Raw genomic sequence first — 23,649 nt, 5'->3', positions numbered from 1 at the left:
GGTCAACACACCTGAATCAAATGATTAGCTCATTACCAGGGCTCTGGATTTATCAATTTAAATCAGCTGTGAGGGATCAAGGACACATCTAAAACCTCCAGGGACACCGGCCCTCGTGGACTGGGACCCCTGCTCTATATGCATGCTTGATGTTTGAGTAAACATCGTTATTTTTGTAAGGTGTCCTTGGGTTTCTGAAAGGCGCCCTCAAATAAAATGTATTATTATTATTATTATTATTATTATTATTATTATTATTCCTCTCATTGTGTCTTCCTCCAATGCACTGATCACTTCTAATCACCAGGAGCTGAAAGAAGTTGGCCTCAGCCTAAATCCGAGCTTCACTTAGGATTAGTCCCACAGTATCCCAATCTAGATTGCAGAACCACAGTGCTCACTATGGTTTGTTGTCAGAAACAACAACCGATGCAGGGAGAAGAAACAGGGTGGAGGTAAAGAATTTGCCCTGCGGGTGCTCAGAAAGTAACCTGAAGCTAAACATCCTTAAAATGACACTTTGGATTCTAGCCAATCATTCTACCTTTCCAAGGATAGTAGGCAGGCCCAGGTAGGTACGTTTTTTTAGAGCAGAGCTACAAATTCAAAATGCCTAAGGTGAAGCGGTCAAAAGTCTGGCTGTACTTCACAGCAAAAGATGCAAACTCAGCAGCCTGCAACAAGTGCTTTAAGGTGATACCTCCTTTGCACAGTATCACAGTAACACCTCGAATCTGACGACAAACCTGGTGACGCAAAGCAGGTTTTTTTCTTTTTTCTTTTTTAAAGCCGAGAAATGCACCGTATTTGATAACTTGCTGCAAGACCTCACACCGAGCACATCTACTGTGGGTATGGTGCCTATTATCGGACCCGGAGTTAGCAACATCCCCCAAGAACCCGAACAGGAGAGTCCTGGCCCCTAGCCCTGCCAGTGTAGCAGAAGTGATGATGGATGATGATGGCAGCAGCAGCCGTTCTTCTCTGGGTAAGTAGCTTAATGTTGTTCGTGTGTAATTTACGTTGAGTAGGCTAACCACGTTAATAAATTAATGCATGTAAGGTGAACTAGCAAACACCGTCGTAGCGGCTGTCTTCTTGTTTGATGGCAGATACTCCCTGCACCCTGGCCAAAAAGGCTAAAATGACTAAAGGAAAAGTGGAAAACAGCTAAACATTTTGGACAAAGTTTGTGTTTTATACATTGTTTAAGCACAGCTTCCAGCCAAGAGTGATACCATATATGCCCCCTGCAGAAAAGGCTAAAATTGTTATCTTTTTACGAAAAAAAACAGATAAACAGAGGTTTTTGGACAAAGTTTGTGTTCTCCATTCTTTAAGCACCGGTTCGAGCACCAGCACCGTTTCAAAAGTACCGGTTTGGCACCGGTATTGGATAAAACCTAAATGATACCCATCCCTACTCATGATAAATAGAGGAATTTGTCTTCAGGTTTCTGTGCACCTACAACACACTCTGGTTAAAAAAAAAAAAAACGTCCCAGCAGCAGCTGCACTTCCTCTGTGTCCTCATGGAGAATAGTCTGGATAACCTTCTACTGCTCCTCAGTAGAAAGCGTGCTCTACTACTGCAGTTTACCAGCATTTACCAGGATGTTTGGTATTACCAGGCCTTAAACTCCCGTACGTTTGAATGCGTAAAAATAAAGCTTTTATGAAAACGCTGAATGAAAAACTGCTTACCAACACACAAACCATTCACCATTTGACTAAAATAGAAGGTTCCCAGTGATCCTGAGTAAAGAGCCATTTGGGAACAGTAAGAGAGCCACCACTACCGCTAACTCTAGTACTGTTCAAACTGCTGTCAGACATTATCTACTGCACTTTGATCACATCACTCAGACCAGCTGCTTTCTACAAAGTCTCATCAACAACATCTTTAGAAACAAACATCAACAAGCAGGAAGCAGCTTCACCTCTGATCACACACACACTCAACTCTACTCACTCACCTGGAGGATCAACAACATGAAGGTAGATGGTGCTAAACTTCCATGACCATGTTTCTCCCATGAGGACACGACACTCATATGTCCCAGCGTCATTAATCATCACATCCTTCAGAATCAAAGACACATCTCCGTCCTTCATCTGTCTGTCCTGTAGATCCACGCGGTTCTTAAAAGATGGATGCTGGTTGTCTGGAACAAATAGCCCATTCTGATACAAAAGAAGAAGTTTTTCATCCACCAGGTCAGCCCTGATCCACTCTACAAGTCTGTTGTTGTTGTTTGGAGCTCGACATGTCAGAGTGACGTCCTGTCCAGACTCTGTGATGATTTTCTGGTCTGAAAGAGCAAACAACAGAGAACGGAGACAAACTGACACATCTGGATTTGAATCAATTAACTGAATCAATGCAAAATAATTCTACGGTCTTTCTTACTTTTTTTTTTTATCTGTGAATAGAGATTACATTTAATGTCTAAATAAAGCTGAAAGTCCTGTTTCCATAAAAATTATTCCAGATTCAGATACTAATGCTGGATAAGAATCCCTTCTATCACTTCATAAGCCTTTTGAAATATGTGAGAGAACTGGATCCTCAGCAGCTCTGCGTGGGTGGAAAACAGGTATGAGTGTCTCTAATTTTTGTGTTCAAGCTGGTCCAGTAGTGTTTGTTGCTGGGTGTGTGTATCTGTGTGTTTCATATTATATAATATCCCAGGGTGTACAGCAAAAGTACATCCATAAAATCTTAAAAGAAACTAGCTTTTTTCTCTCTCTATGTTTTTGTTTTGATTTCTCTGTTTGATTGAGAAGTGATTTCAGTTTCATATGAGAGTTAGCATAGCTTTGGTCAGTTTAACCTGTCTAATATTGTCATGGTGTACAGCCCCGAGAGATGAGCAGACTTGTTTAAAAATAAAGCTTGAACTAAGTTCCTCGCACTTTAATGTTCAAGTAGTTGAATGAATGAAAGAACTGCTCACATGTACCTTTGCCTGGAAGAGAACTGCCATCCACAAGTCCTGGAAGAGGGTCCTGTTGTGAGTCAGGCACCTCTGCCGCAGCATCCGCTGTCTTGAATAAAACAGGAGCTATACCACGGCCTTCTGCAAATCAAACCAAAAGAAGAACATTTATTTTAAGACAAATAACTCCAGCCAAACAGAAAAATGTTAATGAGGAGTTGCTAAGATCACAACAAGTGACTGTCAGACATGTTTCAATCATGGAGGACAAAAGATTTCAAGCTTGTCTGCTCAGGAGAACATGTCTGTTCTCCTGAGCAGCAGTAAATGCCTAAAAATAAGGATTTTATGAAAAGACTAAATCAAAAACTGCTTACCAACACAGATCATTCACTGCTAGGCTAAAATAGAAGGCTCCTAGTGATACTGAATAAAGAGCTATTTAAGAGCAGTAAGGCAGCCGAGCAAAAAGAGCGGAAGATCCCAGAAACACTCACTTGGAGGATCAACTCTCAGGTAGATGATGCTGATGAGCTTGAAATGTTTTCTGGTTCCCTGGATTACACGACACTTGTATGTTCCACTATCAGCAGTCGTCACATCCTTCAGAATCAAAGACACGTCTCCATCCTTCATCTGTCTGTCCTGCAGATCCGCCCGGTTCTTAAAAGATGGATGCTGGTAATTTGGAACAAATTGCCCATTATCATTTAAAAGGACAAGATCTTCATCTTCCAGGTCAGCTCTGCTCCACCTTACAACAGTGATGTTGTCATTTGGAGCTCGACATGTCAGAGTGACGTCTTGTCCAGAAACAACTGTGATGATTTTCTGCTCTGAAACGGGAAACAACACAGAGCAGAGATGTTAAAGATTAGGCTTTCCACTTTCACAGCAGCCAGAGTGAAGCACAGAGACCTCTGAGCATTGCTTAAGAGGTCCACACACACACACACTCACGCACGCACGCACGCACGCACGCACGCACGCACACACGCGCGCGCGCGCACACACACACACACACACACACACACACACACACACACACACACAGTTTTCAATAATGTAATTCATTACAGAATTCATTCACTGTATAATGCACAATATTAATAAACACTAAACATGCAGGTGGTGGAGTCTCCCATACACTGCATGAAGTTAATATGCAGTAGACTTTTGGTCAGATGTAGCTGAATCTTTGTGCAGCGTTAAGCTGTCTTTTTATTCTCATTATATGTCCTGCCATTAGGCCTTATTATTTGTAGTTGTAAAATTCTTTCCAGTCACCTGTATGCAGACGATATTAAATTGTACTTTTCTTTTCAACCATGTGAATTGGATAAATATCTGTTCTAACAGATTGTCTTAAGGCAATTAATGGTTGCATGACAACTTTCTGCAGCTGAGAGTTTAATTCTGCCTCCAGAGAGCTATAAGCCCAAAATTAGAAAACATCTGGGTCCTTTTGTCATCCACAGTAAAAGCTGCTGCTCAGAATCTCAGGAAAAAATGTGATTAATCTTTGTCTTTTGATGCTCATATCAAATATGTGACCCACTCTTGCTTTTTACTTCTACTTACTTAATATACTGACTCCTAAAACTACAACACATCTGGGTTACAGTGACAAGTTCACACAGGCTGTACCCAGCATCATGTTGCCTGCACACACACACAGACAAAGTGCATTACTATAAAATGGTTTTCCTTTCTTACTCTTTATCTGTCATTGAAATCTTATTTAGTTCTTAACAAGTAAAACTCACCTGCAGAGGTAAGCATGCAGAGGCTGACTAACAGCAAAGTTGAGCAGAGTGATGCAGTCACAGCAGACATTTCCTGTAGCACCGATGAATTTAGTTTGTTCTAAATATCTGAGTCTGTTGGTATTTTAACTCAATAACGGAACCTGAGTTTAAACCTGAGAGACCCTACCTGAGATTAAATTTAAGGTTTAAATAAAGCTGTACAGTCCTGAAGTCCAGTGTCCATAGAATTGATTCCAGATTCAGATACTAATGCTTGATAATAATCTCTTCTATCACTTCTTAAGGCTTTTGAAATATGTGAGAGAACTGGATCATCAGCAGTTCTGTGTGCTTGTTAAAGAGGTATGTGTCTCTCAGTTTTCTAGTTGAACTGGTCCAGTAGTGTTTGTTGTTTGTTGTTGTTGTGTTTGTTGCTGTGTGTGTGTTTCATGTTTATTCAACCTCCTAGGGTGTACAGTAAGAGTACATTTATAAACTCTTAAAAATAAACTAGCTTTTTTGTGGTGGTAGTGGGAACTGTTTTGCTCAGTAGGTGGTGGAGGTCATAGGAGGGAGGGAGGGTAGGCAGTTGGCAATGGTAGAGGATGTTTAAGTGAAGGTTTCCTGTGATTTATAGTTTGGCTTTGGCAGGTAAGTAGGTTCATGGGTTGGGACAGCTCCTCAGCCACACAGAGAGAGAGAGAGAGAGAGAGTTTTTGATTTTTAAAAAATACATTTATTTCTCATGAAATAATCGACATATTGCATACTGCACGCTTTAGTTGTGCAGCGAAAACGCTGAAATCTGAGAAATAAAACGTACGAGGGGAACGATAACAACGACAAGATTCTCCCGATCGTTTACTCTTGCTGTCCTGTGAACAAAACCGGCGTGGTGTTAATTGTTTGCTGTTTTCGCGATCGCGTTGCGCATGAGGATATCACCAGGTAAACTCAACAACAACAGTATCAAGACTGATGGAGTGTGTTTGAGATAACCTCACAACTGTCACAGATGACACATTTGGCGTTTTTTTGCTGGTTTGTCGGTAGCAGCTCCTGAAACGCAAGTCAACCACACATCTGTTCGACCAAATCCAGTTAATCTAAGCGCCAGTTAATCTGGAACAGCGGCCAGGGCTGCTGGTAGGGATACGGCGATCGCTCATGTGAAACCCGCATGGGTCTGATGAAACTGGCATTGTGAAAAGTGTTGATGGTGTAGAAATGGATCTGACTAATGACCAGTCTGCAGGTTTTTCTGACACCAGTCAGAAAGGTGACACGACTCTTGAGTCTGTTGTTGATGATTTTTGTTTGGATGACAACATGCTTGATGAGGATTTGCTGAAGTTATCTCAAAAGAGGAAGAGCTCTGAACCTGCCCACTGTAGTACAAAAATGTCAAAAGCTAAGAGAGGAAACAAAACAGGAGAGAGCAGTATGGAGTCTGAAAGTGATTTGTCCCTAAGCCAGGAACACCAGAATCTGTACTCTCCTGCTGAGATCAGGAGGTTCTTACAGAAAACCAAAGGCCTCAGGATGGTGAAAGTGGATTTTTAGTGGATCTATTTTCCAGACCTTAAGCTTTTTGTTGAGTCGTCTCGGGTCTTGACAAAAAAATCTGGAAATTTTATTGATGATGTGTTGACAGACCAAGAGATTTATCGTTTAAAGAAACTGAAGTGAGAGCTCAAGCACTTACTGCTGATGATGACGATGATGTTTAGGAACACCCTAACTCCCTGTCTTTTTTCCTCTGCCTCGCTTCTCTCATGTCTGAATTCAAAATAGGCACATTAAATTTGAATGGTGCTAGAAACGAGGTGAAAAAAGCTGCTTTTTTCAAGCTTATGGACTTAAAGAAATGAGATATTATGTTGGTTCAGGAAACTCGCCTGGAGGATGGGCTGTATGTTTTTTTAGTCACAAGTCCAGTTGTAGTGGAGGTGTAGGGATTGTGTTCTCTATGAATTTTTTACCTGTTTCTTGTGAAGCAGAGGAAATAATCAAGGGGTGTTTGCTGAAAGTTAAAGTCAAATATGAAAATGTGAATATTGTTTTTCTCAATGTATATGCACCAACTAAAGGAGTGGACAGAATGGGCTTTTTAGATGTCCTGTGTAATACTGTTACGGTTTCTAGCGATGATGAGTAGCCTATTTGTTTTTATGTGGGGATTTCAATTGTACTGACAACCCACCTTTGGATAGGAACCACATGGAACCTCAATCCTGCATCCTCTCGCAGGCTTAGGCAGCTGGCTGCAGCTGTGGATCTGTCAGATGTGTGGAGGTTTTTCAATGGACATCGGAGACAGTACACATGGAGTCATTCTAAGGACAATCATGTATCTTTGGCAAGACTGGATCGCATATACTCATTTAAACATCATTTGAGTATTTTTAAGGACTAGGGATGGGTATCGTTTAGGTTTTATCCAATACCGGTGCCAAAACTGTACTTTTGAAACGGTGCCGGTGCTTAACCCTTTAAAACCGGTCAGAGCGGGCACGCTCTGTTTTGCGTAACTATTTTTAAATCCCGGTAGCTCTGCAACCACGTAAGCTAGCGCAATAATTTTTTTTGCATATGAAACTGGAGGAGTTGTACTTACATCTTATGCCATCAGCTTGTCCTCGGTCATGGTTTCCTTCCACATACTGTATGCGATGCAAAAAGCTGAAAGGATGCTCTCTACATGCATTGTTCCCACCATGAAGCATGAAGGAGGAGGTATGATGTGGGGGTGCTTTGTTGGTGACACTGTTGGGGATTTATTCAAAACTGAAGGTACACAGAGCCAGCATGTCTACCACAGCATCCTGCAGCGACATGTTGTCCCATCCAGTTTGTGTTTAGTCGGACCATCATATTTTTATTCCAACAGGACAATGACCCCAAACACACCTCCAGGGTGTGTGAGGGCTATTTGACAAAGAAGGAGAGCGATGGAGTGCTTCACCAGATGGCCTGTCCTCCACAGTCACCTGACATAAACCCCACAGAGTGAAGGCAACAGGGCCAGCAAGTGCTCAACATCTCTGGGAACTCCTTCAGGACTGTTGGAAAACCATTTCCGGTGACTCACCGAGAGAATGCCAAGAGTGTGCAAAACAGTAATTAAAGCAAAGCGTAGCTATTTTCAAGATTGTAAAATATTAAAAATGGTGAGTTGCTGGGAGTCCCCTCTCCAATTGTAGAGTATCACCAAGAGATGGCGCTGTCTTTGTCTTGGATATTTACTAATACAAGTAACTAGTGCTTGCTCATTGATGGCTTATCTGACTGTTGTTAGTTTCTAAGGTACATGAGTTTTGTTGTGATTTGGTACTATATATATATATATATATATATATATATATATATATATATATATATATTAAACTGAGTTTAAGAAAATTTCACATTTTTTAACAGCGTTCATTTCTAAATATTTTCAGCTGTTTAAGGATAAGAACATAAACCATTCAGACATTTTGGAGTGGCTATAATGTCACTATGGACACAGTGAGTGTTTTTGTTTTCTTAAAAAAAAACAGTTTCATGAGCTAAGATTAAACATAATTTTTTATTATTGTAATTTAGTGAAAGTTATTTCACTAAATTACAATATTAAAAAAGAAATCCTAAAAATGAGCTCTATAGAGTAACCACTGCGGTCTGAGGACACATCCACAATTTTTATTCTTGAGTATCAAATTATTCCACTGAATGTTACTAGTGCGCCCAGCTGTCATCAGTGGCACTCCTAGCCTGTTTGGCGCCCTGGGCGAACACTCCCTCTGGTGCCCCTAGTGACCGTGACTATGGCGAGGAAAACAAACGACCTCACAATGACACATGGAAAACAGAGGATAATCATAAAATGAACCCCAAAATAAACAAGTCCACAGAATAATAATAAACTTAAACATAAACACGGAGTCCACAGACTCTGGAACATGACAAATAAAGTATTCTGATTCTGATTGTTTCAGGATGAGCTGCCATTATCCAATGACACATCTGCTTACCTGTATCTTTTGCTCATTTCTCCAACTCCTCTTTTCTCTTTTTTCTAAACTGAGCACCTGATGGCTTTGAACTTTTCTTGTCCATCTTGGTTGTAATTTTGCACTCCAGTATGAACACAAATCCCACAACCCGAGGATCACCACAACATGATCTAATAGACCTACACCTTAGTTCACAGATTCACTTTGTCTAGAGTTTATTTCTGAGATTTCACGCAACCCAGGATTCACATCATGAATACATAATGGGCTTGGATTTACATCATGATGAATGAAATGTGTTCTATTTGGAAGCAGCCCCTCCCCTTTCGATGTGTTGTGTGTGAGACTTTAAATCATCAAACTGTAAATTATAAATTTTAAATTGTCATTGATCCCTTTACCCCGAGTCCTAAAGTGTATATTTATTTTCTTACTCTTCTTATATTTATTGTTCGTTTAGTTGCACTGCTGTAACTGGAGCCTCGTCCTCTCGTCTCTCTATATACTGGACTGTACGTAGCGGAGATGACAATAAAGTTTACTTTGACTTCAGCAGCGAGCAGGCGCACCGAGGGCTCTCGCGCTCACTTTTCGCGTATAGAATTTCGAAAAAACCATCGGTGCAAATTATCTGTATCACGATGTCTGGGGTTTTCGTGTTTGCTTGGTTTGTTTTTATTTTGTTTTATTTTGCGAGTTGGTTATTAGATGCCATCCTCAGTATGCTCTGGCATGACGTCGGGGCAGCATTAGTACGATCAATTTATTTTATTTATTTATTTTTTTGCCGATGCCCGTGATGCCGGCCCGGGCAACCGCCCATGTCGCCCGTATCAAAAACCGCTACTGCATGTCCTTTTGTGCATAAGCGCTAGAAGTCGCTTAATTTCAAAACATGGTTTGGTCATGAAAACGTGCTGGAATAGCTGGTTTGGAGATACTTTTTCTTTTTTTTCTTTGGGGGACAGTCTGGTTTTTTAACTTCTTTTTACTTTCTTGTGAAACTACTAAATTCTTTTGTACAAATCCACCCATCTATATCAGAAAAGGCACAAAAACAAAAAAGGCACACCGAGCAAGAGGGCGGGGATTAATTTTCTTTTTCCAACCAACACTGTAAATGAGAAAACATCGCATCACTGAGAGGAACGATGAAGGAAACATCTCTGCAATGTCTGCTCTGTAAGCAAAAGACCTCTTTAAATTACGTAAAGTTTATTTTTACAGACTTTTCGGTTGCTGATTGATGACAGATGAAAGAAAATGACATAAACAGTGAAACAAAATTGAAAGCAAGTTTAAAAAAAGAAGAAGACAAATTTCAGCTGTAAAGAGAAGTTTGCGCATTTTACACAAAAAACAAAAAAAACAGGATGTGAAAAACTGAATTCAGCATTTTAGTGATTTCAAAAATGGTGTTACTTGTGATGTCTTTTCAAGAGTACATACAACAAGTCTTAAGGATGAAAACAACAAGAACGATATTAACAAAAATGAAAAATCTTGCTTGTTTAACAACAATCCAAAAACTCCCCAGATTAAGATAACAGTGTTAAGTTCTGCTTGATTTTGCTCAAAAGCAGAACAAATTAAATGTCTACAGATAACATCAGCAGCATCCACTAATAATACATTAATATCAAAATAATAATCTGTACCCAAACTCTATGTTACACTGTTCTTTCTACACAAAGGTAAACGTAACACTATAATCACTGATCTCTGACACATTGTTATAGAAATAATTAAAGTTAAAGGTTTCATATTATCCTGAAAATGAAACATGTTTTATGTAGAGTTTATTTCTATCAGTGTTCTGTGTTTAAGTCTGTGGATGTGATTTATGTCTGACTGCAGTCATCACATTTCACAAATCACAAGTTTCACATTTTGACATGAGGCATGCAGCAGACTTTGTAATCAAAACTTACACCACAGAATCTCTTCTCTTTATCAGACACAGCAGTACAGAAGAAAATATGGCTCATCACTTGATTGACTGACTAATTGATGAAGAATTTATGTGTTTGTGAAAACTCAAACCAACCTTTCCTCTTTAGTTCTGATCTCAGTGCTGAGCTGCACAACAAACCAAGGTCAGTAACCTTCTTCTGTCACAGTTTAAACCTGATAAATGTTCACTGATATGACCTGATTGTGTTCATGTTTCACAATGTAAAGTACAACAGATCATCAGTTTTTCATTTTAACCCTCACAGCTCGTCTGACTGTGAGTCCCAGCAGCTCTCAGTTCTTTAAAGGAGACTTTGTGTCTCTGAGCTGTGAGGAGGACGACAGCTCTGCTGGATGGACTCTGAGGAGAAACACAAACATGGAAAACAGGACTCTGTGTGGGGTCGACTGGGGAAAAAAGAATGGTTCTTCCTGTGACATCACTGATTTCTTTACATGGGACAGTGGAGTTTACTGGTGTGAGTCCAGAGAGGGTCCCATCAGTAACATGGTTAACCTGACAGTCACTGGTAAGCTGAGTGTGTGGAGTTAGTGTTGATGAAGCTGTGTGTAAATGGATGAAATGCTGTAGTTTGTCTCTGTGTTGAGGTGGATCAGTGATCCTGCAGAGTCCTGTCCTCCCTGTGATGGAGGGAGATGACGTCACTCTGCTCTGTAAAACAAAGACCACTCCCTCCAACCTCCCAGCTGCTTTCTATAAAGATGGCTCCCTCATCAGGAAGCAGCCTACAGGTCACATGACCATCCAGCATGTTTCCAGGTCTGATGAAGGCCTCTACAAGTGTGACATCAGCGGTCATGGAGAGTCTCCATCCAGCTGGATCACTGTCACAGGTGACACACTCACCTGTCTGTGTTTCTGCAGCTTTCAACATTCACAATGTGACGACAACTTAATGACTGTGTTTGCTTTATTTTAGAGGAACACACCACCACACCTCCACCTACATCCACACCTCCACCTACATCCACACCTCCTCCTGGTTCCACCTGTGTCTCTCCATCACTCTTCTCTCTTGTTATCACTGTGTCATTTCTTAAATCAGTCTGTGTTTTGGTTCTACTGGTGTTACTGGTTCTGCTGGTGAGACGACAAGTTGAAAGGAAATCTGAAGGTGAGACTGAGCTGTTTCTCTTGAAGGTTTTGTTTCTCAGAGTGAAATTATGTGAATTATTTTAATGTGATATTCATAAATCATTTAAACACATTCCCACACTATGATTATGAAACAGTGAATTATTTTGTTGTTTATTTTGGTTCTTTTTATCTGACAGGGGAGAAGTTGGAGATGATGACATCACGTACAGTGAGAGAAAAAGTTGAAGTCAACAACAGCCAATGAGAAGAAGCAGAGATAATTTTTAATGCGCTGTGTGTTGAGAGTTCATGTTGATATTCAGAGGAAGTATAAAACAGACTCACTTAACTCACTGAGCTTAAACTAATGTGTTAAACATGATTAAAATTCGTGAAACATTCCTTCTAAAATATGTATTGTCCACTTTCATCTTTGTTAAAGATTGAGGAATAACTCCTTGAGTCTTCTTAGCTTGAACCCAAAACACTTATACCTTATACATGGCTTTTCATCTTAGAAAAAAAAGAAATCTAAATACATCACTTTTATTCTGACCCTCCCCAAAACTGTGGAGAATCTAAGTTTGATTCATTCATTTATATTTAAACAGTTTATGATCCAGAGTAACATGAATGGGATGCCAAGCTTCCACTTTAACAGCTTTTTAATCATAAAAACCACACACATGCTGAGCATCTTACTTCCTGTCGTCTATGATGATTTATTTTTTATCCTTTCCACTGTTTTTTTTTTTTAGTTTTTCCTTCCTCTTCCTTGTGTCTTGGTTACTCCCACCAGAGATACAACTAGAGAAAGTAACGAAGAAACACAAGGAGAAAGAGATGTTAGACTTTAACACAATCAGACAAACTCACTTCAGAGCCTGATTTTAATTTGACATCAGTTATTTACTTTGAATTCTAACCACTCAGCCTGAAAAGCTTGGGATATAGTTGTCAGCCCACCAGGTAGTCAGGATGCCCAACTTTATGAGCACGATAACTCAAGGAGGTCATGTAAGATTTCTTAATCCTATACCATAGGTTTAGTTAGTGAGGACGAATATCACATAGGCTTCGCATACTAATAGATTAGCTGCATCTATTGATAATCTCTGACAGTCTGAATCTAATGGTCAAAAAGCTCTTGATCAAGTAGCAGTATAACTGCTAATGTTTGTTCCATTATTTCATTGCTGCTTTAAGGTGCTGCTGTAGTAACACAGCTTGAATTAATCAGTTTGTGTTGGCTGTTTTCTTAGGAGAGGCTGACAGAGGTGCAGGAGGAAATGGGCCGACCTGCACTGAAGTTAATTCAAGAGTTGGATACACGTTGGAACAGCACATTCCAAATGCTTCAATGTGTTCATGAGCTCAGGGAACCTATTGGAGCATCGTTAGCTGGCCTGCACACTGATATTTTCCCACTATCCTCTGAACAGTATGAGCTTATGGTAAATGGCCTGTATTTGTATAGTGCTTTACTAGTCCCTAAGGATCCCAAAGCGCTTTACACATTCAGTCATTCACCCATTCACACACACATTTACACACTGGTGATGGCAGCTACATTGTAGCCACAGTCACCCTGGGGCGCACTGACAGAGGCGAGGCTGCCGGACACTGGCGCCACCGGGCCCTCTGACCACCACCAGTAGGCAACGGGTGAAGTGTTGAAGTGAAGCTTATGGCAGAATGTCTCAAAATACTCTCCCCATTTAATGATGCCACCACTGAGCTGTCAGAGGAAAAGCGAGTGTCTGGATCCAAAGTAATTCCACTTCAAACAATGTTACACCATGCACTAAATGAAGAGGAAATGGGAGTTGTCCTAACTCCAGAGAGCTCCACCATGGTTGAGTGTCTAAGGAGACAATTAAAGGAGAAGCTCTACACATTGCAGTCAATGAGCATCATGTCACTGGCAACATTGCTGGATCCAAGGTTAAAAAAAACAGGCTTCTTAAGCGCCAATAAAGCAATGGATGCCGAGAAGAGACTCATTTTTAAATGTGCTGCTATTTTCCGGCACTTGGCTCCCTCATCATCAAAAGCTTCTCAGCCTGTGACTCAATGTATATAAGCACATTTTGATTGTTATATTGTATTTAGTTACTTACATTCTGTTTGTTTTAGGCAGTGTTGGTCAAGTTACTTGAAAAAAGTAATCAGTAACTAATTACTGATTACTTCCCCAAAAAAGTAATCGCGTTACTTTACTGATTACTTATTTTCAAAAGTAATTAATTACTTAGTTACTTAGTTACTTTTTAAAAACACGATTTACAACCTGAATAGGTGATAAAGCGATAGATCTTTCAGCCCAATTCTACTTTTTCTACATAATCCATCATACAAAATGTAATCAAATGGAAAAGTCTCTTTTTTTTAACTTGTTTTATCAGTTTTAATCTTTTAACTTTATGCATCAAGCAAAAATTTAATTATATGCAACATTCTCTGACTTGAATAAATTAGTTTAACATTTAAACCTATTTTCTGCACATTCCAGCACATAAAATAAAATATTTTTTGTGTTTACACTCACTCTTTCAAATAGATGCAAGTAAAACACGGCAGAAAATAAATAAAGTCAAAGACTCAGCGGTCCTGTTACTCTATTTTCACCTGTAAAGCAGGAGTGGGGTAGGCGGAGGTTTACCCTGGTGCAGGTGTGCCGCAGCGGTCTGTTGAAGAATCTGCGAGTTTCTCTGTGAGTTTCCCATTACGTCGTAGCGCACTCGGTGCTTGCTTGGAAGTTTAGGGGTTTTTTTCGCTTTAAAAAGAAGTTTTCTTCCCACGCACAACGGACACTAATGTTTTTGTCACTTTTTATGGAATCAAACTCAAAGTAAGGTCAGTACTTCCACGCTTTAAACGCTGCGCGCTCATATTCTCTCCCACACTCGATATGTGATCCTTTGTTGATCTGCACACAGCTGTTACAAGTAACGCGTTACTGCCCATCTCTGGTTTTTAGTAGCAAACTGTGACATCGTTTGGATACCACTGTTATGGAGACAAAGACCCCAAATGCTACTGGTGTTGCAACAGCTGAAGTGCAGAAATACCTCCATGAACCAAACATTGGCAGACTTGAGAATCCGCTGGAGTACTGGGCTGGACACAAATTTCTTTATCCAAACTTGTATAAACTTGCTGTGGTTTTTCTTGCAATCCCTGCTTCATCTGTGCCCTGTGAAAGGGTATTTTCAAAAGCAGGAGAAATCCTCTCAATAAAGAGGAACCGTCTTAAGCCCAGGAAAAGCTGTGGAAAAGCTGCTATTTCTGAATAGAAACAAATGAAAACTTCTCCCTTGTGTCATAAGAACATTCACATCACAACCCCCTCCCCTTTGTTTCCATGTACATTCCTGTGTTAAGCTGCCAATGTATTATACACAAACATTAAAATAATATTAAATATAACTAAATCAAATCAAATCAAATCACTTTTATTGTCACATCACATGTGCAGGCACACTGGCACAGCACATGCGAGTGAAATTCTTGTGTGCGAGCCCCACAAGCAACAGAGATATGCAAACACAACAACACAAACGAGCAAAATACAAGAATGGCCAACCTGAAACTAATAAATATATGTACAATATATAATAGTGTATGCATTTCTGGATGTGTATACTAAATGTTTTCCTACGTGTGTGTGTGTGTGTGTGTGTGTGTGTATACACACATTTTTACAAATTAAATAGTAAAAAATAATAAAATAAAATATAAAAATACACAGAGTTGAATATGTGCAAAACAGCGGCATTACTGTACAGTATGGAGTGCATAATGTTGAAGTTCCAGTAGTGAAGCTGAGGTGTCTATGAAGTGTTCAGCAGTCTGATGGCCTGATGGAAGAAGCTGTCTCTCAGTCTGCTGGTACGGGACCGGATGCTGCAGAACCTCCTTCCTGATGGAAGCAGTCTGAACAGTTTATGGCTGGGGTGACTGGAGTCCTTGATGATCCTCCCCGCTTTCCTCAGGCAGCGCTTCCTGTAGATGTCTTGGAGGGAGGGAAGCTCACCTCCAATTATCCGTTCAGAGCACCGCACTACTCGCTGGAGAGCTTTGCAGTTGTAGGCGGTGCTGTTGCCATACCAGGTGGTGATGCATCCAGTGAGGATGCTCTCAATGGCACAGTGATAGAAGGTCCTGAGGATGCGGGGGCTCATGCCGAATCTTTTCAGTCTCCTGAGAAAGAAGAGGCGCTGCTGCGCCTTCTTCACTGTTTTGTTTGTGTGTACTGACCACGTAAGATCCTCAGCCAGATGTACTCCAAGGAACCGGAAGCTGCTCACTCTCTCCACAGCAGCGCCGTTGATGGTGATGGGGGTGTGTACTTCTCTGCACCTCCGGAAGTCCACTATCAACTCCTTTGTCTTTGCGACGTTGAGGGTGAGATGGTTGTCTTGACACCAGTGGGTCAGGGCGCTGACCTCCTCCCTGTAAGCCGTCTCATCACCGTTGGTGATAAGACCCACCACTGTAGTGTCGTCCGCAAACTTCACAATGATGTTGGAGTTGTTAGTGGCTGTGCAGTCGTAGGTGTAGAGTGAGTACAGGAGAGGGCTCAGTACACACCCCTGTGGAGCACCAGTGTTCAGTGTGATGGGGGATGAGGTGATGCTGCCCAGTCTGACCACCTGGCGTCTGTCAGACAGGAAGCTAAGGATCCAGCTGCAGAGGGAGCTGCTCAGTCCTAGATCCTGCAGTTTCCTGTCCAGCTTCGAGGGAACGATGGTATTGAATGCTGAGCTGTAATCTACAAACAGCATTCTCACATACGTGTCTCTCTTCTCCAGGTGTGACAGGGCAGTATGTAGTGTCAGGGCTATGGCATCATCAGTGGACCTGTTGTGGCGGTATGCGAACGGTAGAGGGTCCAGTGAGTCGGGTAGTGCAGAGCGGATGAAGTCCCTGACCAGCTTCTCGAAGCATTTGCTCACGATGGGGGTCAGGGCTACAGGTCGCCAGTCGTTCAATGAGGAGATGGTGGAGGATTTGGGTACAGGGACGATGGTGGCCATTTTGAAGCAGGCTGGGACTACAGACTGAGAGAGGGAAAGGTTGAAGATGTGTGTGAACTCTCCAGCCAGCTGAGCCGCGCATGACTTGAGGACGCGGCCGGGAATCCCGTCCGGACCAGTAGCTTTGCGCGCGTTCACCTTCCTGAAGCACTTCCGCACATCCTCCTAACTAATAATAAAATAACTAATATTTAGAGTTTAGTTATTTGTGTCATGAACAACAGTAATTTCTCTATTTATTCAACTTGAGGCGCCACACACTAGTTTGTGTCATTATCCAGATGTACATAAGCATGAGTACACAGTTACACAATCATCCCAAAACTCTGTCCTGATAGTTTCCAGTTTCTCTTTTGTATCAGACATCTTGAGACAATATCCGGGCTAAATAACCATAACAACAATTTATTTATTCAGTTTATAGGTTTACACATCACATCATCAGAACATTAATCATAATACAGAAATATACCAAAATGATGATCGAAGTGATGGGGAGGGCTGTGAGTACTAGGACTGTGCTCATTGAACACAATATGGATAAGATCTTGGAGAAGCTCACGGCTCTTTAATGGAAAATTGACTGGGATGCAGCACTCAAAACGAGAGGACCTAATCCTTCCTGCTTGTTTCTGGTTGAGGGGCTTAAGTCACTGTAGATTTTGCAAAGATGCAGATGAGGCTTAGACACACGAGCTGATGTGCATTCAAAGCTGTCCCCAAGCAGCTTCCAGTGTGTTTTTGTATGAGTGTAGCTTACTAGTAAAGTAAGATACAAATGCACAGGGATAAAGAGCATAGCATTGTTGAGAAACAAAGAAAAATCAAAAAAGAGAAAATCCATATTTCCATGTTTCATCGACATCTCCCAAAGAAAGTGGAACACATTATTGGAACACCCTTTCGTGCATGAAAGCTCGAGGGTGGATAATTTTAAAAGGTGGTTATTTTCTATGAAAAGGTGCTCTGGGGACATTTTTTAAAGGTAAGTTTCATTGTATTGCTTATTTTTTTCTTTCTTTAACAAGAAAGGTGGATTTAAAAATAATCCACCAAACTGTTTCAGAATAGATATAGAAAAAAACATCCAGACATAAAAAAATTCACTTTCTGCAAATGAAAAAACAAAACAAAAAATGTTACTTCTCTGAGAGGAGCGATGAAGGGAGTGAAGAGGAAGTTTGAGCTTTCTACCACAAAAAACAGGATCTGAAAAAGTGAATCTAGCAATTTCGTGATTTTAAAAAACAGAACTATATAGCAAGTAGAAAGATGTTAACAAAAATGAAAAATCTTGGCTGTTTAACAACAATCCAAAAATCCCTCCCTCCCCAGATTAAGATAACAGTGTTTAAGTTCTGCTTGACTTTGTTCAGAAGCAGAACAAATTAAATGTCTACAGATAACATCAGCAGCATTCATTAATAATACAGAAATATCAAAATAATAATCCGTAAGCTTACAAACAAACAGATTGTAGAGTCTAAGCCTACGCTTGAAACCACTGAGGTGTTCATTGGTAGGGGTGAGGAGATGCCACTGGTATGAATGAACTTGTTAAACTTGTTACAGTCCAGTAACTTCACCCGTACTTATCTTGTCTGTTTAAAATCTTTATTCCATCAGTATGCTTTTTCAATGCTAATAATTCCAGACGAAACACCCAGCATACATCATTAGACATACATTTTTGTCTGGCTATGGCTCTGAAAACAACAGATAACCTGTCCATGGTGTACCCTGCCTATTGCACTGAGGCATTTGGGTCATGCTCCAGTAACATTATCTTGATGGTACATTTCTAAACATGAACAGGGAAAAAAAGAAAAAGAGAAAACAATAACTTCTTTGTGAATCTATCTTGTCAGGCTTAAAATTCCTCCAGTAAGTGTTGGTGCTCAGAGTTGGACGATCCTATGTCCTGCAAAGAAAAAAAAAAAGAAATATGAATACAGTTGCACAATTAAATTAAACAAGATGATTTTGCATTTATTTAATCTAGATTTTGGTTTAGTTTATACTTTCTGTTGTAGATTCAGTTTACACTATATATGCTTCCCCTGGGGAGTATCATTAAATGGGATTTCATACATTTTCAGTACTATGCAGGTGATACCCAGCTTGATCCATCACAGTGCTTCATATTGTAAGATAAAGAGTCGATAATAGTGACTGCAAACATAGATTACAAGTTTGTCAAGCTTACAAACAAACAGATTGTAGAGTCTAAGCCTACGCTTGAAACCACTGAGGTGTTCATTGGTAGGGGTGAGGAGATGCCACTGGTATGAATGAACTTGTTAAACTTGTTACAGTCCAGTAACTTCACCCGTACTTATCTTGTCTGTTTAAAATCTTTATTCCATCAGTATGCTTTTTCAATGCTAATAATTCCAGCAGTCACAAACTGTTTACTCCCTCCCAAACAACACCTGCCGCTAATTACTTGTGTGTATCTTAAATAGCTTCCCATAGACGCCCCATATCGTAAAACACAAAAAGTGACCCATAGCGGCATACATAAGGTACCAACCCCCAAACCATGGCTCCTACACTGATGAACAGAGAGAATATAAGAGACAAACATTTAATTCAGTTTGCTTCATAAACATCAGGTCCAACAGCAGTCACCTCCAGTTGTTTATGTAATAAAGACTCTACTGTTTTAGCGTGTTTACCTGTAATTGAGCTGCACCAGCATTTACCACTTCATCAGATGGTGACTTGGCTTCTCTTTTAATTAGTTCTTCTGCAGCATTGAAAAACTGATCCCATCGTCCACCATCTATCATTTCAGTCATTAAAACAGTCAGATTTTCTTTTGCTTTTGTCCTTAGAAGCTCTCTGCGCACCATCCCCTCCTCTTCCATAATCACTTTGTAATACGTTGTTTTACTGTCCAAGCAATTTGATGTTCTTTTACAGCATTTTCCACATCTAAAATAAGACATGAAAGATGCTAAAACAACGACAAGCAAGAGCAAAGTGTAGCCAATCCTCTGAAAAAGAAACACAATGTTTTGATAACATATTAATATCACCGTTTTAAGAACAGGATGTGTTAAAAGACAGGAAAAACACTGACCTTGGACTTGTTGTTCAGTTCAGTGATGTGTAATCGCTCCTCAAAAGTCAGCTTCCACTTGTCTTTGCAAGGTAACAGTGCCTCTTCGGTTCTGTTAGAGAGATTGCTCAGACAGCAGACATACCAGTCTCCACTGAAAAACAGATATGCAGCCCAGAGCAAACTAACTAAACCTGCCTTTAAAAAGTGACGGATGAAAGAACAGCAAAATTTGCGGCATTTGCCAAATGTCTGGCATTTACCAAATTTTTGACTAACACCATCACTCGTGTATTTACAGATTCTCTTGAAGGAACTGTTGGTCCACAGCATTAAGCCAAATATTATAATAAAAGGCAGAACCAAGTAAATGCTGCAGTCAAGCACCTGTGATTTGCAAGTGCATTCAAAGTTTCTGCTAATCAAAATTGTGGTAATAAAAATCACAATAATAGCGATGTAGGGTCGTTTTCCAGAAGCAAAATTTGTGATTAAGGTCTCCATTGAGGAGCTTATCTGCTGTATCCTGCTTAAGATCTCTGAAAATGTACAGAACAGGAGATTGCACAGTTCCTGTTAACTTCTGCCAGGTTCAGCCCCACTGACTATTTATGACGCTAAGAAAGCTGAACATGACAGGACATGACATTTCACAATAAGAAGCTCTTTCAAACACTCAGGACTGGCATAAGGTTGTGTCTGAGCAGGGATGTCATTAATTAAAGCAAAGTTGAGCAAAGTATCCTCATTTTCACCTATTTAACTTTTCTACTCTAATTTTAATATATATATTTTTAATAAAAAAAGATGCACATTCTTGACTCAGTTTAATCTAGGAACACAAATGTGATTTTCTTATCTTTATTTTCTTGCTTAAGGCATGTTACAGCAGGAATGCTCTGGTGTACAGATTTTATCTTTATAAAGTTATGTTTTTTTAGATTCTTAAATCTAATCTATTTACTCTGAAAACTTTTGCAAATAAAAAAATATTGTTTTTTTTGTTTTTTCATTCACACTGAAAAAAAGCTTAAGATTTCTGTTTGCATATGTTTACAATTCTGTATTAGATGGTCTAAGCCTGCTCTCGTCCTTTAGTGCATGAACAGAGCAGGTTATGAGCCATGCAGCCAGAACTGCTGGCATGGCTAATTAAGGAAGCCTTAAACATAATCCTTTGACATGACCTGTAACAATGGGTTATACTGTTAGTGAGTGGGATTTAAATTCAATTCAATTTTATTTATATAGCGCCAAATCACAACAAAAGTCGCCTCAAGGCGCTTTATATTGTACAGTAGATACAGAGACAAACCCAACAATGATATGACCCCCTATGAGCAAGCACTTTGGTGACAGTTGGGAGGAAAAACTCCCTTTTAACAGGAAGAAACCTCCAGCAGAACCAGGCTCAGGGAGGGGCGGCCATCTGCTGCGACCGGTTGGGGTGAGAGAAGGAAGACAGGATAAAGACATGCTGTGGAAGAGAGACAGAGGTTAATAACAGATATGATTCAATGCAGAGAGGTCTATTAACACATACGGAGTGAGAAAGGTGACTGGAAAGGAAAAACTCAATGCATCAGTGGAATCCCCGGCAACCTACGTCTAGTGCAGCATAACTAAGGGAGGATTCAGGGTCACCTGGTCCAGCCCTAACTATATGCTTTAACAAAAAGGAAAGTTTTAAGCCTAATCTTAAAAGTAGAGATAGTGTCTGTCTCCTGAATCCAAACTGGAAGCTGGTTCCACAGAAGAGGGGCCTGAAAACTGAAGGCTCTGCCTCCCATTCTACTTTTAAATACTCTAGGAACAACAAGTAGGCCTGCAGAGTGAGAGCGAAGTGCTCTAATAGGGTGATATGGTACTACAAGGTCATTAAGATAAGATGGGGCCTGATTATTTAAGACCTTGTATGTGAGGAGCAGGATTTTGAATTCAATTCTGGATTTAACAGGAAGCCAATGAAGGGAAGCCAAAACAGGAGAAATCTGCTCTCTCTTTCTAGTCCCTGTCAGGACTCTTGCTGCAGCATTTTGGATTAGCTGAAGGCTTTTCAGTGAGTTTTTTGGACATCCTGATAATAATGAATTACAGTTGTCCAGCCTGGAAGTAATAAATGCATGAACTAGTTTTTCAGCGTCACTCTGAGACAGGATATTTCTAACTTTAGAGATGTTGCACAAATGGAAGAACGTAGTTTTACATATTTGTTTAATATGTGCGTTGAAGGACATGTCCTGGTCAAAAATGACTCCAAGGTTCCTCACAGCGTTACTGGAGGCCAAGGTAATGCCATCCAGGGTAAGAATCTGGTTAGATACCATATTTCTAAGATTTTCAGGGCCGAGTACAATAACCTCAGTTTTATCTGAATTAAGAAGCAGAAAGTTAGCGGCCATCCAGGTCTTTATGTCTTTAAGACATTCCTGCAGTTTAACTAATTGGTGTGTGTTATCTGGCTTCATGGACAGATAGAGCTGGGTGTCATCTGCATAGCAGTGAAAATGTATGCTATGTCTTCTAATGATGCTGCCTAAGGGAAGCATGTATAATGTAAACAGAATTGGTCCTAGCACTGAACCCTGTGGAACTCCATAATTAACCTCAATGTGTGAAGAGGACTCTCCATTTACATGTACAAACTGGAGTCTATTAGATAGATATGATACAAACCACTGCAGCGCAGTACCTGTAATACCTACAGCATGTTCTAATCGCTCTAATAGGATATTATGGTCAACAGTATCGAATGCTCTTGTTGAGAACCAGTTTTCGATACCCATCCTTAAGAGTAGCTGTACATAATATTACATCTGTGGGATGATTATTGGTAATTTTTTCTCTAATGATAAAAATTTTATTTGTGAAGAAGTTCATGAAGTCATTACTAGTTAACGTTAAAGGGATGGTTGGCTCAAAAGAGCTCTGACTTTTTGTCAGCCTGGCTACAGTGCTGAAGAGAAACCTGGGGTTGTTCTTATTTTCTTCAATCAGTGACGAATAGTAAGATGTTCTGGCTTTGCGGAGGGCTTTCTTATAAAGCAACAAACTATTTCTCCAGGCTAAACGATGATCCTCTAAATTTGTTAAACGCCATTTCCTCTCCAGATTACGAGTCATCTGCTTTAGGCTACGTGTTTGAGAATTATACCACGGAGTCAGGTACTTCTGATTAGAGACCTTAGTTTTCACAGGAGCTACAGTATCCAGAGTCGTACGTAGTGAGGAGGTAAAATTATTAACAAGATAATCGACCTCTGTTGGGGTAGCGTTCAGATAGCTGCTCTGCTCTGTGTTGGTACAGGGCATTGAAGCTGATATCAGTGGGTGGATTACATTCTTAAACATAGTTAAAGCGCTTTCAGAAAGACATCTACTTTGATAAAGTCTACTCTCCACCGCTGTGTAATCAATTATTGTAAATGTAAATGTTATCAGGAAATGATCAGACAGGAGAGGGTTTTCAGGAAACACTGTTAAATGTTCAGTTTCTATGCCATATGTTAAAACAAGATCTAGAGTGTGATTAAAGTGGTGGATGGGTTCTTTTACATTTTGAGAGAAGCCAATTGAGTCTAATAACAGATTAAATGCCATGTTGAGGCTGTCATTTTTAGCATCTACATGGATGTTAAAATCACCCACAATAATTATTTTATCTGAGCTCAGAACTAAATTAGATATAAAGTCTGAGAAATCAGACAGAAACTCTGTGTAAGGCCCAGGTGGACGATATATGATAACAAGTAAGACTAGTTTCTGAGTTTCACAGCTGGGGTGGACAATGTTAAGCATCAGGCTTTCAA

At 40.2% G+C, this 23,649-nt stretch overlaps 3 protein-coding genes across 3 annotated transcripts in view; 2 read left to right on the top strand and 1 right to left on the bottom strand.

The window, feature by feature from the left end:
• LOC147334247 (Fc receptor-like protein 5) overlaps positions 1–12,068 on the top strand; it is a 61,084-nt gene extending 49,016 nt beyond the window's left edge. The window contains exons 3-5 of the mRNA XM_086286670.1: positions 11,248–11,493; positions 11,580–11,774; positions 11,935–12,068. Of these exons, the coding sequence (XP_086142796.1) occupies positions 11,248–11,493; positions 11,580–11,774; positions 11,935–12,002 (509 nt within the window). The 3' untranslated portion in view covers positions 12,003–12,068. The remainder of the gene's footprint in view (positions 1–11,247; positions 11,494–11,579; positions 11,775–11,934) is intronic.
• Positions 12,069–13,005: 937 nt separating this feature from the next.
• On the top strand, positions 13,006–15,033 carry LOC147334246 (uncharacterized). Its single transcript, XM_086285900.1, is given in 3 exon segments — positions 13,006–13,191; positions 13,422–13,811; positions 14,716–15,033. Coding segments are annotated over 3 exon segments (873 nt in total). The 5' UTR covers positions 13,006–13,026.
• Positions 15,034–17,070: 2,037 nt separating this feature from the next.
• LOC147334245 (uncharacterized) lies at positions 17,071–20,382 on the bottom strand. Its single transcript, XM_086286639.1, has 3 exons — positions 19,862–20,382; positions 19,455–19,775; positions 17,071–18,697 (listed from the first exon to the last, which is right to left on the bottom strand). Exons 1-3 carry the CDS (start codon positions 20,342–20,344, stop codon positions 18,647–18,649), a joined length of 855 nt encoding a protein of 284 aa, XP_086142765.1. The 5' UTR covers positions 20,345–20,382; the 3' UTR covers positions 17,071–18,646.
• Between the last annotated feature and the right edge of the window lie 3,267 nt (positions 20,383–23,649).

This window comes from Aulonocara sp. 'chitande type north' Nkhata Bay, linkage group LG3 (genome assembly GCF_057382095.1).
Source record: "Aulonocara sp. 'chitande type north' Nkhata Bay isolate Kocher_YH1m ecotype deep benthic linkage group LG3, A_spYH_male_GT1.1, whole genome shotgun sequence".
NCBI lineage: Eukaryota > Metazoa > Chordata > Actinopteri > Cichliformes > Cichlidae > Aulonocara > Aulonocara sp. 'chitande type north' Nkhata Bay.
Note: the sequence above shows the minus strand (reverse complement) of the source record. Positions and strands in the feature narration are given on the sequence as shown.